We start from the raw sequence: 17,419 nt of genomic DNA on the forward strand, positions 1-17,419 counted from the left end.
GCCATCACCTGCCGCCTCCCACTGGAACCAGGAGTGCAGCCAGGTTCTCTGATGTCGGATGTGGCCATCTCAAGCGGTGTCCTAGCTGCTGAGCCACTTGCCTGCCCAGGAGGGGACATTTGAGCAGAAACCTGAAAGGAAGTGGAGGGGTTAGAGTGCTCAGATGTGCAGGCGTGTTTCAGGAAGGCGGTCTAGCAAGCACCAAGGTTATGCACCAAACACTTCTCCACCTGACCCATTCACATCACAGCCCCCAAGTAAGGACAACATGTGTGCGTCCCCACAAGCCAAGAGCTAGGAAGATGGAGCAAAGTGACTTAGCCACACCCCTGCAGCTTGGGGAAGGCAGAGCCGGGGCCCACCCAGGCCAGCCGCTCTGCCTCTGCAGGGGGACTCTGGGCTATGACACCACACTGCATACTTGGGCAGGACCTGGGTGCTTTGGGAGCCTGGAGGAAGGGCACTGCACTGGACTTCAGAGCAGGATACAGAGAAGGAAGCCTAACCTCAATGGCCTGTGAAACCTGCCAAGCCCACAAAGTCTCCGCCTTTCTTCTTTGCCAACACCCAAGCTCTGCACGTGCCTACCCAATGTCAAGAGGGTTGGAAGAGGGGAAGCTCCTGCCTCAGCAGATACATGCGGTAGTCTGCTCAGTCTACTTCCCCGTCTTCTTAAAGTCACCTCCTCTGGGAGGCCCTCCCTGCTCACCCCCTCAAGGACAGCTGCTCTCTGTCTCCTCTGCTTCACCCACTTCTGACTTCCCACGAGAACACCGACATGCTTACTTCTTCACAGTTTTCTCCCACGTGCCTAGCAGCTCCGCGGGGGCTCCCGTCTGCTCTGTCTACCACTGGATCCTCTGTGCCTGGCGAATATTTAGAGAACCAAAAAAAGATGGGGTCGGTGCTGTGGCGCAGCGGGTTAATGCCCTGGCCTGAAGTGCTGGCATCCCATATGGGCACCGGTTCTAGTCCCGGCTGCTCCACTTCTGATCCAGCTCTCTGCTATGGCCTGGATAGCAGTAGAAGATGGCCCAAGTCCTTGGGCCCCTGCACCCATGTGGGAGACCCGGAAGAAGCTCCTGGCTCCTGGCTATGGATCGGTGCAGTTCCGGCCATTGCAGCCAATTGGGGAGTAAACCATCAGATGGAAGACCTCTCTCTTTCTCTGCCTCTCCTCTCTCTGTGTAACTCTGACTCTCAAATAAATCTTTACATAAACAAAAGGTGGGGTGGGGGGGGCGGAGAGTAGGAAGCAGCTCCCTCGCGGGGCACGGAAACCTTCCGGAGAGCCAACAGGCACGCTCCTGCACACACACCTGAGTGCCTAGAAGAGAGGGTGGGGCCTGCGCTCTGGGTCACGTGAGCTTGCTGGTCGGGCTGGATCACGGGCCTGGGGACTGAAACCAGCAAAGACGCCCACGGGCCATACTGCAGTCTCTGGGCTCAATCCCCAGCTCCTGCTCCTGACTCCGGCCTCCTGCTAACGCAGACCCCGGGAGGCAGCGGTGGGAACTCACGCAGTTGGGTTCCTGCCACCCATGCGGGAGGCCCAGAATTGAGGTCCCGGCCCCTGGCTTCAGCCCAACTCAGCCTTGGCCGTGGCCAGCATTTGGGGAGTGAACCAGCAGATGCAGGGTCTGTCTTTGTTTCTCTCTCTGCCTCTCAAAAGCGAACCAAGGAGGCCAAGGCCTTGGGGAATGAATGATTAGCTCAGTTTCAAAGAAGCCCACGAAACGGAGGGAATTACATATGCAATAAAGAGCAAAGGAATCTGATTATAAAGATGTTTTTCGAGGAGTTGTTTGAGAATTCCCAAGACAGACAGGGCCCATTCTGGCTCAGGAGCTAAATGTGCTGGGAGGATTGGGACAAGCTGCCCCTCAGGCCACAGTTTACCCATCTGAAAAATGGAGGCACATGGAAAATCCTAAGGGGCTCTTCCAACTCTAGAACCCTAAGATTTTACAAAGGATCCCCCTTTCTGGGACAAGCCCCGGCACCTCCCTCTCCCTGCAGACAGCAAGCCTGGGGCAGATTCGGGGGATGTGGGGGTGGAAGGGTTGGAGAGACTTTGATGCCTTTTCCCAAGGTCCTGGGTTTTCCTAACGCATTCTGGCTCCCTCTCCCCGACCCCGTCTGACGCCTGACCTTCTAATGAGCGGATGCACATTATCAGGCACTGTGGTTTGAACGGGTGCCTGTAATTTAGCGTTGCCTAATGCTGCACACTGAGAGCAGGGCTGGCATAATTAGATTGGGGCCTCATTAACGGCTGCCTCCCTGGGTGTTTTTCATTCCTGGTTTCTCCTGTCCTGTTTCTCCAATCCCATCTGTCCCTGTGGCCATGGCTGCACCCCCCCCCCCACTTTTTTTTTTTTTTTAAACCTCTCCGTGGGGGAGCCAGGCTTGAATGAGCGCCCAGAAGGGCCACGGCCATCCATGAAGCGTGAATGTTCACATGGCCTGGGTCGGCCCCCGCTCTGCTTTCTAAACAGAATGTGCAGCTTCCAGAGAACCTGGCCCTCTGGTTTGCGCTGGAGCACTTGGAGTTGGCTGGCAATTTCCCGCTCCCCAGTCCTGGCCTAGGCGCAGGGCAGGATTTAATTGGATTTAATTGCTGCAAATGCTGAGGCCGTAACCAGCTTGTGTGCGATGCCTGGCCATTCACGGAGCACTGCTAGAGCCTGGCCTCACGAGGGCACTGGGTCTGTCCGTTCACTGATGACCCCCGCTAGGAGTTCCTCCCTCTGTCTCGTGCCCCTCTGCCCTGCCCGGGGTCCCAGGAGGCTGATCACTGTGCACAGCATCCACCCGGTTCTCCTGCTGACCGCTCTGCACTTGGCTTGGCCAGAGTCAGGCCCAGCAGGAGACTGGAGGGCAGGGGGACAGAGGGTGGTGGCTTCTCCTGTGTCCACCCTGCTGGTGCGTCCTGGTTGTGGAGGAGGCTGAGTCCCTTCCCCAACAAGAGCCTCAGAAGAGTGCTCCCTGCTCAGGCTGAACCCCCTTTCCTGAAATGCCTGGGACCAGAAGGGCTTCGGATTTTGGACTTTGGAATACTTGCTTGTCCATAAGGAGCCATCTCGGGAATGGAAGCCAAGTCCCAATGTGAAATTCGTTCCTGTTCTGCATACATCTTACACATGCAGCTTGCAGGCGCTCTCATACAGTATTTTTAGAAACTTCAGGCATGGAACAAAGTTTCCTGGTGCCATGTCAGCACTCAGAAAGTTTCAGGATCTGGATCATTCTGGATTTTCAGATTAAGGATGTTCAGCCTGTAGTTCTGTTGCCCCTTCTGTCACTTCCTCCCTGGGGGTGACACTGGCTTCCTGCCCTGGTTGGATTCTGAATGTCTCATGGTCTCGTAGCTGTGCACACCTCTCAGTAAATGGCTCTTGCATCAAAGTCCTTATTTAGAACATTTGGGGGCGGCTTCTGTCTCTTGTGTGCACCCTGTCTCAGACAATCCTAATAGTTAGCAAGGCTCCTGGAACACAGCACTTAATAAATATTTGTGTGATGAAGGAACAAACACATCTCCTGTAACCCTTACAAAGACTATGCAAACTCACAATCACATCTTAGAAATAAAGAAAGGAGGGCCCAGTGCTGTGACGTGGCAGGTAAAGCCACTGCCTACAATGCCGGCATCCCGTATGGGCACCAATTTGAGTCCCAGCTGCTCTACTTCTGATCCAGCTCTCTGCTATGGCCTGGGAAAGCAGTAGAAGATGGCCCAAGTCCTTGGGCCCCTGCACCCATGTGGGAGACCTGGAAGAAGCTCCTGGCTTCTGACTGGCACAGCTCCAGCCATTGGGGAGTGAACCAGTAGATAGAAGACCTCTTTCTCTCTCTGCCTCTCCTTCTCTCACTAACTCTGACTTTCAAATAAATAAATCAATATTAAAAAAAAAAAGAAATCAAGGAAGGATGCACAGAGAAGCAGCTTCTCAGGTTTCCAAGGGAGAAGAACACACCTCTCCTGTACCCTGGGTGAGCTCTGGCTATGCCCAGCACCTGCAGAAATCTGTGCCTGCTGTTCCTGTCCATTCAGCCTGGCCTGAGTGCCACAGGACCTGATGCCGTGTGCTGGGCAGAGGGGAGACACAAGAACTTAAAGACACGTGGGAACTCACAGAATCCAGAGCTGGCTTCAAATCCAACACTGCCCCTCTCTCAAAGTGTGATTTGGGGCAAACCAGTTCATCACCCCATATGTGACTCAGCTGGTGTCCTCAGCTGCTTCTTCTGTAACTATCAACACCTAATTTGGCAATTACCCTGGCCGCAGGCCCTGTTCAAAGATTTGCACATATAGCGACTTGTGTAATCCTCACAACGGCCCTCTGAAGTGATATTGTTTTTAAAAGTAGTATTAGTATTATTACTCTCAGTAGTACTGTGCAGTGTTATTACTCTCATTAGTACCCACCCACTGCTATTAACACTAGTAGCATTATTACTATCAGTAGTAGTATTGTCATCAGTAGTACTACTATTATCAGTAGTATTATGATTATCAGCAGTAGGAGTATTGTATAGGAATATTACATCAGTACAGGACTATTGTAGGAGTATTGTAATGATCAATGGGAACAGTATTGTGATGATTAGTAGTATTGTGATCATTGGTAGTGGCAATATTGTCACTAGCAGTAGTAGTATTATGATGATCAGTACTACTATTACTATGAGCAATACTGTGGTGATCAGCAGTATTGTTATGAACAGTAATGCTATCATCTTTATTACTATCAGTAGTAGTATTGTGGTGATCAGTAGTGAGAGTATTGTTATTATCAGCAGTAGTAGTATTCTGATGCTCAGTACTACTACTGCTATCAGTAGTATTGTGATTATCTATAGTGGGAGTACTGTGATCAATAGTAGGAGTATTGTAATGATCAATGGGAGCAGTGCTGTGATTATCAGTAGTAGTATTGTAATCATCAGCAGTGGCAGTATTGTTTTTATCAGTAGTACTGTGATAATTGGTAGTGTTATTACTACAAGTAATATTGTGATGATGAGTATTGTTAACATTAGTAGCAGAATTATTACTATCAGTAGCATTATGATGATCAGTAGCACTATTGTGATTATCAAGTAGTAGTAGTAGGACTGTTATTAATACTACAGTAGTACTGTAACATTACTCTGGAGAGTCACTTTCCGTGATCACACAGCTGCTCTCACTGTGGCAGCTCTGGGACACTTACTCGTCCCTGGCCATCTGCCCCAGAGGCTGTGCTCTCACCACCAGTCTCTCCTGCCCCTCTGTGTTGTTAGACCATCTTGTGGATCTGTATCAGTAGTGGTAGTATTAGCTGAGTAGTAATAGATTAGCCAAGATCCTGCTTCCCATAAAGCACTTTGTGCAGACACAGGGTGAAAGGAGCCATCAGCAGGAAGGGGTGGTTGGCTTTTCTTCACTTTCCAGCTGAAGCTGAGATGCTCAGTTCCCTCCCACACTTGAGTTGTACTCTTGGGTACCACTCACAGTGAGGCAGCTCTGACTGGTGCACACCCAGGCTCTGGAGCCAAGTTCCCTGGGCTGGAATCCTGGCTTTGCCACTTACTGGCTAGAGACCTGGATTCTATTACCCAGCCCGTTGGTGTTTCAGTCTCCTTATCTTTGGATCTGAGATTATAATAGTGCACCCCCTACAGGGCTGTCGAAAAGATGAAATGAGTTAATCTATGTTAATTGCTTGGAACAGTGCCTAGCACATAGGAAATGCAATAAAGGTGTTTGTTAAATAAATAAAAATTCATGAATTTTGTGTGTGCAATTCAAGCTGGCTTAAACAAAAAGGGATTTTTTTTGGCTCCAGCCTGGGGATGAGACTGGATCCAGAGCTTTGAATAACATCAGCAGGTCATTGTTCTCTCTCTTGGCTGTGCTCCCCTAAGCCTTGGCTTCATTCTTGGCAGATCATGCTCTGAAGGAGAGAGAGGGCCCCCTGAACAGCTTCATGCGTCCCCCCCACAAGCACCAATGTGCCTCTCATCCAGGAGTCCCAGCAAGACTCACAATGGATTCTCACTGGCCTGGCTTGAGCCCCAATGTGATATTCCAATTGGCCAAGGCTGGCCTTGTGCCTTTGGCTGTGCACATCACACGGACTACATGTTGGGGAGGGGTCATCCAGTGGTCAAATCTGGGTGCTGTTTTCCAGAGCAGAAGGAATGGAGGCTGGACAAAAGCAGCAGTGGTCTGCTCTCCACTCATCCTGGCTACCTGTATCAACCAGAGTTCTCAGAGCATCAGAGCCAACAGACGCATACAAAAGGAGACACGGGATGACGGAGGCTAAGTCCCACGATACACTATTTTCTAGTTGGAGAACCACAAAAGCTAGCATTGTAATTGAGTCCAAGTTCAAAGGCCTTAGAACTAGGAGACCCAATGGTGCAATTCTCAGCCCACAGCTGAAGGCTGAGAGCCAATGGCACTGCTAGTGGGAGTCCTGGAGTTGGGGGGGTGCAAGAACCCACGTTCAGATGTTCAGGCTCATGGGTCTCTGAAAACCAGGGCTCTGATGTCTGAGGGCAGCAGAAGATTGGTTCACTGAGAGAGAGAGATAGAGAATATTTGTGTGTGTGCACATTCTCTAAGGTCTGGAATCCTGTAACAAGTGTACAAAACCCAGCTGCCTGGCCGAGACTGCTGGTACCACCTTGGCCATGGGACAGGATAAATCTCAACAGCCTGAAGGGTCCTGGGAACCCAGGTCTTTGGCCATAACGACACTGTCTTCACAGCCCCAGCCACTCAGAGCGTGGCCTGCTAGCACCATCACCATCACCAGCAGCAGCAGCAGCAGCAGAGAGCTCGTCCATAACCTTGCTTCTCCAATGGACTCCACAGGACCAGAAGCATCGGCTTCACCTGGGGGCCCACGGTGAAGTCAGGACCTCAGGCCCTACCCGGAGACCTCAGTGATAAGAATCTGCATTGTGACAGGATTTCCGGGAGATCTAGACGCACAGAAGCACAGCTGTCTGTGTTTTCTGGGATTCTGGAATGAAGTGGGACAAACACGGCGGTGGCTTTGAACAGCAGAAATGTGTCCTCCCACGGGGCCGGAGGCTCCAAGTCCACAGTCAAGGTGCTGGCAGTGGCTTCCTAAGCAGGATCTGAGGGAGAACATGCTCCACCTGGACACGGACGGCCTTGCTTTTCGTGACTGCCAGAAACCCTTGGCGTTCCTTGGTTTATGGATGTGTCACTCCAACTTCTACCTCCAATCACCACATGGCTTTGTCCCCAGGTCCCTGTGTCCCAACCTCTCTCTTCTTATAAGGACACCAGCCATGCTGGATTAAGGGCCTACCCTGCGTCATCTTCATGTCTGCCATAGAAGGCCTAGGTTACTCAGACTGCAATGTAAGCTACCATCACGTGCAACTCATGCTCTCTTGAAACTGTGGTCTTCCAGGCTCTCGGCTTATTGTAGGGAGGATCGACCATCACATTCCTCACTCCAGCTGCCTCTGGGTGTTCATGTCTCTCTCCTTTGCCCCACTATACTACCGAAAATATTTCAAACCTGGCTGACTTGGCAAATACTCTCAGGATACATTTAACTCTCTGACTTTCCACTTTCCCATCATTCTCTTCCTGGCAGTTCCTACGGTCATGCCACATTTTCTTAATTACAATTATTTAAAGCTAGCTTTTAAGCTGTTTTTCATGGGTAGGGAGAGTTGGTCCAAATAACCCAGCCCACCATTTCTAGGAAGAGGAAGCCATGTCATGTTCTTCTTGGCACACAGTAGGCATTCAATAAATGATGAATGAGCTGAATCGTCATAATTTCCAAAACATGCTCCACTTGGGGGCCTTTCTTCGCTTGCAAAGGCTGTCTCCCTCTCTCGTTCCCTCCCCCATCCTGAGGATGCCCACATTCAATAAGAGTCAGAACAAATGGTACCCCTTCCTCAAAGCTTCCCCTGCTTTCTAAAATCTGAACCCTATACCCTGTCCATACCTTCTCAGACCTAGGATGCTATCACTCCTGGGTATTCAACATAGTAGAAATGGATTTTACACATCCTCTATCCACTGCAGGTTTACACTTTGTCATTGCTCACCTCTGCAGAATCCCCCCCCCCCCATCAGCATACATCACACACAGATCGTTCAGAAATCTTTTTTTTTATCCAGTGTTTTTATGTTGGATGTACTGGAAGGAGATTCTCTGGCGTTGAGTCTGCCTTATTGTGGGGTTGAGATCCTTCTAATCGAACTTGACATTTGTCCAGCTCTTTAGAATGGATAACATGCACTCACATACATGCGTTCATAGAAATTTCTGCAGCCTCTGACTTCAGTGTTGCAAATCTCTTGAGAAACAGAAGACAACAGAGACTAAATAATACAACAGGATACAGCCACCAGGCCAGAAACGGAACCCAGAAGTTTTCTCTCCAAGCCCAGGGCTCACTCCAGGACAACACAGCTGCTTCCCCCTCCGATTTATGCCACTGGCCGTTTCTCTAACAACAACACCTGGAACTCTGAGGCAGCAGCCACCCTGCACAGGGAAGTCCACGTGGTGTAGGAGTTGGGCTGGCGGCAGTAGGGAGGGGGCGGGCTCTGAGACACATCCCAGGCACCTGCCAGTAGGGTTTCTGCAGTCCAGTCCTGCTTACCTCACAACCTTGGTCCCGTTTCTGATGACCTGCATGTCCACCACACAGCCCCCGGTCACATAGGCAGCCAGGTTCAACTCGGAGAATTCAGCCTGGGAGAAAGCAAACCCAAACAGGATCAGTACCAATCAGACACTTATGGTACTAAGCCCGGCTCACACCCACTGGGTATCCACAGGTGCCAAACACACATTTACCCTCATATCAATCATAAAAGTGGTGATGCAATTTCCACCCCTTTTTTGAAAGGTGAAGTGTGGGGAGCAACTCGGACTAGACTAAGTTACTGGAATTAAGACTTATTCTATGCATCTGCTCTCCCACAATATGGTGCTGGGAGAGGAGGAAACAGCTTCTACACAGCTGCCTCCAGTTCAAGCAATAAACAGCAGGACCTGCTCCTGATTGGAGAAGAGCAGCATACTTGGCGTGTGGGTAGCAGAGTTCGGATTGGTGGAAGAGGACTATAAAGGAGGAGAGAGACACCATGCACCAGGAACATCTAGGGGAACATCTAAGGGAACATCTGAGCTTCCACGGAGGTGGAAGGACGGTAGCCAACCCGGGAAGAACCAGCAGCAAACCTGGGAAGGGCCGAGCAGACAAAAGAACAGCGCAGGGTCCTGTGTCGTTCCTCCACGAAGAGGGGGAGCGACATAATGGTGCCGTGACTCTGATAGGAAACCTAGGCAGGGTTTAGTGTCGTTCCTCCATGAAGAGGGGGAGCGACAGTAAAGTGAGGCACAGACAGGCATGGTGATGCCCACAAATATGCAACTAATCAAAGGCAAAATTGGGGTGGGCATTGTGGCGCTGTGGGCTAAGCTGCTGCTCTGTACCGGAGTGCCTGGTTCCTACAACTCCATACTTTCGATCTGGCTTTCTGCTACTGTGCTGGGAGACAGGGGATGATGGGCTTTGGCCTGGCCCAGTCCTAGTTACAGGCATTTGGGGACTTAATCAGTGAATGGAAATAGTCCTCTCTCTCTCTGGGGAGTGAAGTAGTAAATGGAAGATATTTCTCTTTCTCTCCCACCACCCCTCCTTCCCTCCCTGTTACTCTTCAAGTAAATCGTTCAATCTTTTTAAAAAATTTAAAGAAACACACCAGAGCCAGCATGTGGTGCAGTGGGTAAAGCCACTGCTTATGACTCTGGCATGGGTTCAAGTCTCCGCGCTCCACTTCTGATCCAACTCCTACTAATGTGCCTGGGAAAGCAGCAGAGGAGAATGGCCCCAGTACCTGGGCCTCTGATACCCATGTGGAAGACCCAGAAGGAGTTCCAGGCTCCTGGCTTTGGTCTGGTCCAGCTCTGGCCATTGCAGCCACTGGGGAGTGAATGAATGGAAAATATTCTTACCTTTATGCCTTTCAAGTAAATAAAATAAATCTTTAAAAATGTTTAAGAATAGAAGGCAAGAGTGAATTGAAACTGCGTGACACTGATAGACCCACATTTTGACCACTACCACTTTCTGTCTCCTTGCAGACAGAAGCAGCTCCATGGCTGTAAGACGGGAAATGCTGTTCACCATGACATTGGATTTCTCCAGCTTTGCGCTGTGCAGTAGTATGGACCACAGCTCCGTGGTGACTGATCTCTGCTTCCAGAGCCCTCCTCACGTTAGCGACCCATCCTCCCTTACCCCATCCACATGGTTTTTGTAGAATCACCACGTTTGGGCACCGACATGCTGCCTTTGTGGTCACAGCCATCGAGGTAGGCATCTGACCCGACCGCCGGGCACTCATGAAGTTTCTGTTTAGGAGGTTGTTATCTGTAATGCACAAACCTGGATGCTGTTTGAACACCAAGCTCTCTGCTCCGTGCACTGGGAAAGCACAGAAAACCAGGCTGGAGAAGGAGGAAGGAAGGGGCCGGGCAAGGGATGGGGAATCCTCTTGAGGCGTATTTGCCAGTCTGCAGTCCTACCTTCAGATTTTCTGAGTTCATCTTCGTGCTCCCATTTGGCTAAGCAAGCTTCAGTGACTTTCTGTTGCTGGCAACCAGACTTCTGCAGAATAGATCCCTCCTACCAGCTCATGACCACCCTGCCCCCCACCCCAGGGTGAACATTCCACAGCAGAGCTGTCCGTCCTGGTTTCCATCACTGCGCAAGTTTATTCTCTGCAGTTCTGGAAGGCAGAAGGCCAAAGGCAAGGTGCTGGGAGGGGCAGGGAGGAGCCGTCCCAGGCCTCTTCCCTGGCCTGCAGACGACTGTCTTTCTCCTCCCCGTGTCTGGGCCGCTGTCTGCCTTCCATTCATGTCTCCATACTCGCCAAAGGCGCCAGCACACAGGCCACTCTCAGTTTAATGACCTCACTTAAACCTGCTCACCTTTTTTTTTTTTTTTTTTAAGACTTATTGATTTGTTTCTTTGAAAGGCAGAGTGACAGTGAGGAAAGATGAGAGTGAGAGTGAGAGTGAGAGTGAGAGAGTGAGAGTGAGAGTGAGAGTGAGAGTGAGAGTGAGAGTGAGAGTGAGAGTGAGAGTGAGAGTGAGAGTGAGAGTGAGAGTGAGAGAGACTGATTGATCTTCTGTGTGCTGGTTCACTCCCCAAATGGCCACAATGGTCCAGATTGGTCCAGGCCAAAGCCAGGAGCCTGGAACTCGATCCAGGTTTCCCACATGGGCAGCAGAGATCCAAGGACTTGGACCCTTATCTGCTGCCTTCTGGGGAACATTAGCAGGGAGCTGGATCAGAAGCAGGGCAGCCGGGACTCAAACCTGCGCTCTAATATTGGACACTGGTGTTGTAAGCGGTGGCTTCTCCGGCTGTGCCACAATGCCAGTCCCTGATAACGGTTTACCTGATTACATTTTAATGCCCCTGTCTCCAGTTAGGTGACACTCGAAGGTAGTAGGGTTTAGGATCCCAATATATGGGTTTAAGGGGTGACAAGTCAATCAACCACACCATCATCGAAAGTGCAGGGCACCAAACCGTGCCCCACACAGCAGATGCCCTTGGATTTAATGAATGAGCATAACCACTCTCGCATATAAAGCCCAAGCATGTGAATCCACATGTGTGAATTTACAAAATCTTCCCACTTGTTCAGAGGGGGAACTAAGGCAAAGTGAGAGCCCAGATAATGTGCACGGTGTCACACAGCAGGCAGCTGAGCCAGGACCAGGATTCGAACCCCGGGCGGTGGGGTTCCAGAGCCTGTGCTGCCTCTGCAGCTCAGATGAACAAGGCATTGGGTGGATTCTGCAACTGGGAGTTCTAGGAGTCCACAACAACAAATTTTTTTTTTTTTTTGACAGGCAGAGTGGACAGTGAGAGAGAGACAGAGAGAGAAAGGTCTTCCTTTTGCTGTTGGTTCACCCTCCAATGGCCGCCGCTGCAGCCGGCGCACCGTGCTGATCCGATGGCAGGAGCCAGGATCCAAGTGCTTTTCCTGGTCTCCCATGGGGTGCAGGGCCCAAGCACCTGGGCCATCCTCCACTGCACTCCCTGGCCATAGCAGAGAGCTGGCCTGGAAGAGGGGCAACCGGGACAGAATCCGGCGCCCCGACCGGGACTAGAACCCGGTGTGCCAGCGCCGCAAGGTGGAGGATTAGCCTATTGAGCCACGGCGCCGGCGTTACAACAACAAATTTAAAGAGAAAGGCAAGGACCCATTTCACAGGAATTTAAACATAGCCCCTTGGAGGCATTTCACAAAAATCATGACCAAAGCCCTAGGCGTCTCCCCAGGTGGCATTTAAGCAAACCCAGAGTACTTCTGTCTCTTGCCTTAATTAATAACCTCATTATGCTGTGGCAAAGCGAAAGCTCGCTGGTAATGAGTCCAGGTTAGTAAACAGCGTTAATGACCTAGTTGTTACACCCAGTGCTTCAGAAGTTCAGTCCCATCACGATCTAGAGACTTAAGTGGTCAGATCACACAGAAGAATTAAGAGGCAGAGAAAGCAAAGTTAGAAGGAAGCTGGAAAGCAAGATTGCTGGCCACCAGGTGTGGGGAGGAGAAGCTTGAAGGTGGAGCCTGCCAGCGCCGCGGCTCACTAGGCTAATCCTCCGCCTTGCGGCGCTGCCAGCACACCGGGTTCTAGTCCCGGTCGGGGCGCCGGATTCTGTCCCGGTTGCCCCTCTTCCAGGCCAGCTCTCTGCTGTGGTCAGGGAGGGCAGTGGAGGATGGCCCAAGTGCTTGGGCCCTGCACCCCATGGGAGACCAGGAGAAGCACCTGGCTCCTGCCATCGGATCAGCGCGGTGCGCCGGCTGCGGTGGCCATTGGAGGGTGAACCAACGGCAAAGGAAGACCTTTCTCCCTGTCTCTCTCTCTCACTGTCCACTCTGCCTGTCAAAAAATAAAAAAAGATTAAAAAATAAAAATGAAGGTGGAGCCTCCAAGCAGAAGGGGCACAGACCCAGGAGCTGCCCAGTTGCCCCAGGGGAAGGAAGAGACACATTCACGCCTGCAGGTCAGGTTCATTGCAGGCAGACCTGGGCTCCAGAGCTATCTCCCCTCGGGGTTTAGGAATAATTACAGGAAGCAAATGCCTGGTTACAGCCTCTGTCGCATAGAGCACAGAGAGTGGAGGTAGCAAAGGAAAAAGGCCTTCCTCGGTATTTAACTTTCTAAAGACTTCAGTCATCACGGACACAACACAGAAGTATCTAAGCCACTTCTTCAGGAGAGTGCAAAGAAGGCTCTCCTAGCAGAATCTTAAAGAAAACGTAGTGGATTGAACCCTATTCCCCAAGAAGATATGTCCACGGCCTAATCCCCGCGAGCTGTGAATACGAGCTTTTTGGGGAAGCAGCGTTTTTGCAGATGTAATTAAAGATTTTAAGGCGAGATGACGTGGCTCAGAGTGATCCCTAAAGCAAATGGCACACCTTTACAAGAAAGGAGACAAGGAACACACAGAGAGGAGGAAAGAAGGCCGTGTGACGGTGGGGGCAGAGGTCAAGGTCACGCTTCCCTAAGCCAGGCTGTGCCAGGTGCTGCTGGGACCCACAAGACTTGAGGAAGGGCTCCCCGATGAAGGGGCTCCCTGGGAGCCTTTGAGGGGTGTGGCCCTGTGGACATCTTCATTTACGACTTCTGGCCTCCAACTCCAAGAGCCCATTTCTGTTGTTGGAGGCCACTGTGTTTGTGGTCATTTGTTAGGGTAGCCCCAGGAGGCAATATGGTGACTGAGTGCAAATTTAGTATTGCAGACACGGTCATGAGGGCTCCAAGAAGGTAACAGGTGGACAGGTAAGGATCCTTTATCTGCCTCACCAAATCTGCACACCTATGCATCTCTGTCTCCATCTCTCCCCCTCTCGCACACACTCACAGAGTGTATTATTCACTAACACTAGAAAGCACAATTATCAGAAGCACTTGGTGACTTAACCTTTTGACCACAAAGTTGTTTTGTCCTCACATCTTTCTGATGCAGCATCTTTTCTAACACTGCGCATCAGGCAGAGTAGTCGGGGCCAGTGAGCACTCCCCAAGCCCGCATTCAAATACCACCGCTTCGGTCTACCAGCTGCTGAGTGTGCTCAAGAACCAGATGCTCTGAATCTGTTTGAAACTTCTGAAATGAAGACAGCAGTATCAATCATATCTTATCAATCAGATCTATTTTTATAAGTGTTTGTGAAGATTCAGGATTATGATAATGTAACATCTAGCACAGGGCTGAGACCCGGCACTGGGGCCTCTGTAACTTTGGTATTTTCAAATATTTCATTGTCTTAGTAAACAAGGAAACTATAACAAGAAAAAAAAGAGAACCTCTTTCCAACATTTAAAACCTGTAAAATTTTAAAACAAATACTGAGGAATACAACACAAAGACTTCCACTTATGGCGACAATAAAGTTCCAAAGACTATATTTACACACCTGTGTTAAACAAGGAGAAAATCAGACAAACTCCATTAAGGATCAGTTTTCAGCCATTAGACAGCAGGCATTCCAGGAATACAATCCCTGACAAAAAGGAAGCAAAGGAAATTATCCCTGTGATTGCCCTCGCTTGCTACCTGGGGGCACTAACCAGGAGCAGAGCAGCCTGGGAAGTGCAAACAGAGCTCATCACTCTTACTGAGCTGAGGATGTAGAGAATGAAGTTCAAGGGGGCCCGGGGAGAAAATCAGCAGGAGAGAGTGGGGGAAAGATGGGGGCTGCACAGAATGAGACCTCCGGGGGTTCTGCAAGTGTTTGGCTGCCTACTGACCCGAGCATGCAAGAAATGCGACGACCCAAGACCAGGGAATGAACCATGAGAAAACAGTCAACTCAACAATCTGCAGGGCCCAGACGTGTCCAGGAATAGCTCACGTGCTCACCGGCTAGCCTGTAAAAATCCGCTCCTGTGAGCAGAGCACTGCATAGTGGTCGGACTAAATTATCCCTGGAGGAAAGCACGCCCTGGTTCTGGGAGGACCGGCTCGATCGGGTTGGCTCTGGGCTTTCCCAGCCTTAAAAACAAAACAAACTTCTCATCGATGCCTTGCTCCCAGTTTTACAAGGACACTCCTACATGTTGGGAACTTTGTTGGTCCCAGGCCAAGTGGCATGCGTGATCACTCTATCTAGCCATGTCCCAAGCAAAGCTTAAAAGCATTTCTTTATTTGCAGCAGACATACAGAGAGAGAGAGAGGGAGAGACAAAAAGAAAGGTCTCCAATCCACTGGTTTACTCCTCAAATGGCCGAAAACAGCTGGAGCCGGGCTGGGCCAAAGCCAGGAGCTTCTTCCAGGTCTCCCATGTGGGTGCAGGGATCCAGGCACTTGGGCCATCTTCTATGGCTTTCCCAGGCCATAGCAGAGTTAGATCAGAAGTGGAAGGACTTGAACTGGAGCCCATATGGGATGCTGGTGCTGCAGGTGGAGGCTTAGCCTACCACTCCGCCACAGTGCCAGCCCCCAGTGGGTCAATCTTACTTCAAGTAACTTAACTGCATCCCAGAACACAGTATACCACTATTTAAAGGAATAAAACCAAATCCAGCACCCAACACATAAAATTTACAACATAAAAGTTAGGTCACCCAATCACACAATACCAGGTATGCAAAGAAGTAGGGAAACATGACCCACAATAAGGATTCAGAAATGAAAGATCATTGCAAGAACAAGAATGGAAGTTAAAACAGCTATGATAGATGTGTTCCCTATGCCAGGGTTACAGAAGGGAACATTTACACAACCAGGAAAGAAAATTGAAAAGATGGAAAAACAGAACCTTCAGAGACAAAAAAGTATAAAATCTGGAATAGAAAATACACTGATGGGATTAACAACAGATTCGACAACGAAAATGACAGTTGAACAGGTTCTGTAAAATATTGAAAGGCAAAAAAAATAGTTTTCAACCTAGAATATTCCAGCAAAATCATCTCTTAAAAGTGAAAGCCCAAGAAAGGCTTTTCCAGGCAAACAGAAGTTGAGAGAAAGTCTTCAGGCAGAGGGACAAGGACAATGGTACCCCAGGCTCAGCGTTCTGGATGTCATGAGTATGTGTTAAATATATACTTCTTCTTCAGCTTTAAAATCTCTGTAAAAGGTAATTAGCTGTTTAAAACAAAACAGCACTGTATTATAGGAGTGCTACATATAATGTAAGAAGTAAAACATTTATCAACAAGGACACAAAGGATGGAATGGCAAGTGGACACTCAATGTTGAAAGGTTCTTATGTCTGAAGTGGAATAACAGGATTTGGAAGCAGCTGATAATAAATTAAAGATGTATATTCTAAACCTCACCCTAGACCAATGTCTTAAAAAGAGAAAAAAAGTGTACACATTTTAAGTTTCTGGTTTGATGAATGTTAACTTGTTTACACTTGAGCAATTCATACCTAGATAAATATTTCCAGAACCTCTGAATTCTCCCTCATCTTCATTCTAGCCAATATCAACTCCTATACCAAAATGCTAGCATTTTAATGTCTTCTATCTCCATAGACGAGTTTGTCTGTTCTGGGGCTTGATACAAATGGAATCTTACAGCATGAACTTTTTGGTATTTGTCTTCATCATCATTTTATTTGTGAGATTCATCCATGCTGTTGTTGTTAGCACAAGTCATTTTTTAAAAGAATATATCTGCATAGTTTTTTGAAGTTCATGCATAGTTTTGCATAGTTTTTTCATAATCTGCATTGTTCATAAAGTTTCTAGAAGTTTAGTTAATTTTCTTTGAGAGAGACAGAAAGAGAGCGAGCGAGAGAGTGAGACAGAGAGATCAGTTTTTCATTCACTGGTTCACTCCCCAAATGCCCTCAACAGCTAGGGACATTTTAGTTTCTTTACGTTACCTTCAACAGGAAAAATATTCTTATGTCATAATGTATTGCTTTGAAAAATGAGGTTGGTTGGCTACATGCAGTTCTGATTCTCCAGATTCTGCTTTAGGAGAGCAAACAGCTATGTTATACATGTGTAGGATATTCCTTTAAGGTCACTTTGAAGACGGATAAGAATAAAGTCTCTGTTCTATATATGGGTTATATACAGGCATATGAAGCCTTCCTGGTATTTTGCTATCCTTGCTAAAACCAGGCATGGGAGGATTTCAACATGGATTTTGATGATGCTCGAAAGAGTTGGACTTTCTGAATCTTCCTGTTGTTTATAAGTTTTATTAAACATGTACATGAAACAATGAAGGCAGAATGAAAAGGGACTTGGCCATGGAATCTAGGGACCTGGATTCTAAACCTTGGCTTTGACAATGACCCAGTGTGTGGCTTCAGATAACTCTATAATGACAGAGTTGCAATCAATTGAGTCAATTATGGCC

At 49.1% G+C, this 17,419-nt stretch overlaps 1 protein-coding gene across 5 annotated transcripts in view; it reads right to left on the reverse strand.

The window, feature by feature from the left end:
- Nucleotides 1–17,419, reverse strand: part of SYN3 (synapsin III) — a 457,275-nt gene that overhangs the window by 349,502 nt on the left and 90,354 nt on the right. For all 5 annotated transcript variants that reach the window (XM_089306859.1, XM_008257067.4, XM_017341626.4 and 2 more), the window contains 1 exon segment: nucleotides 8,662–8,753. In XM_089306859.1, coding sequence (XP_089162985.1) covers nucleotides 8,662–8,753 — 92 coding nt within the window.

This window comes from Oryctolagus cuniculus, chromosome 11, assembly GCF_051225735.1.
Source record: "Oryctolagus cuniculus isolate XC-2025 breed Fujian yellow rabbit chromosome 11, ASM5122573v1, whole genome shotgun sequence".
NCBI lineage: Eukaryota > Metazoa > Chordata > Mammalia > Lagomorpha > Leporidae > Oryctolagus > Oryctolagus cuniculus.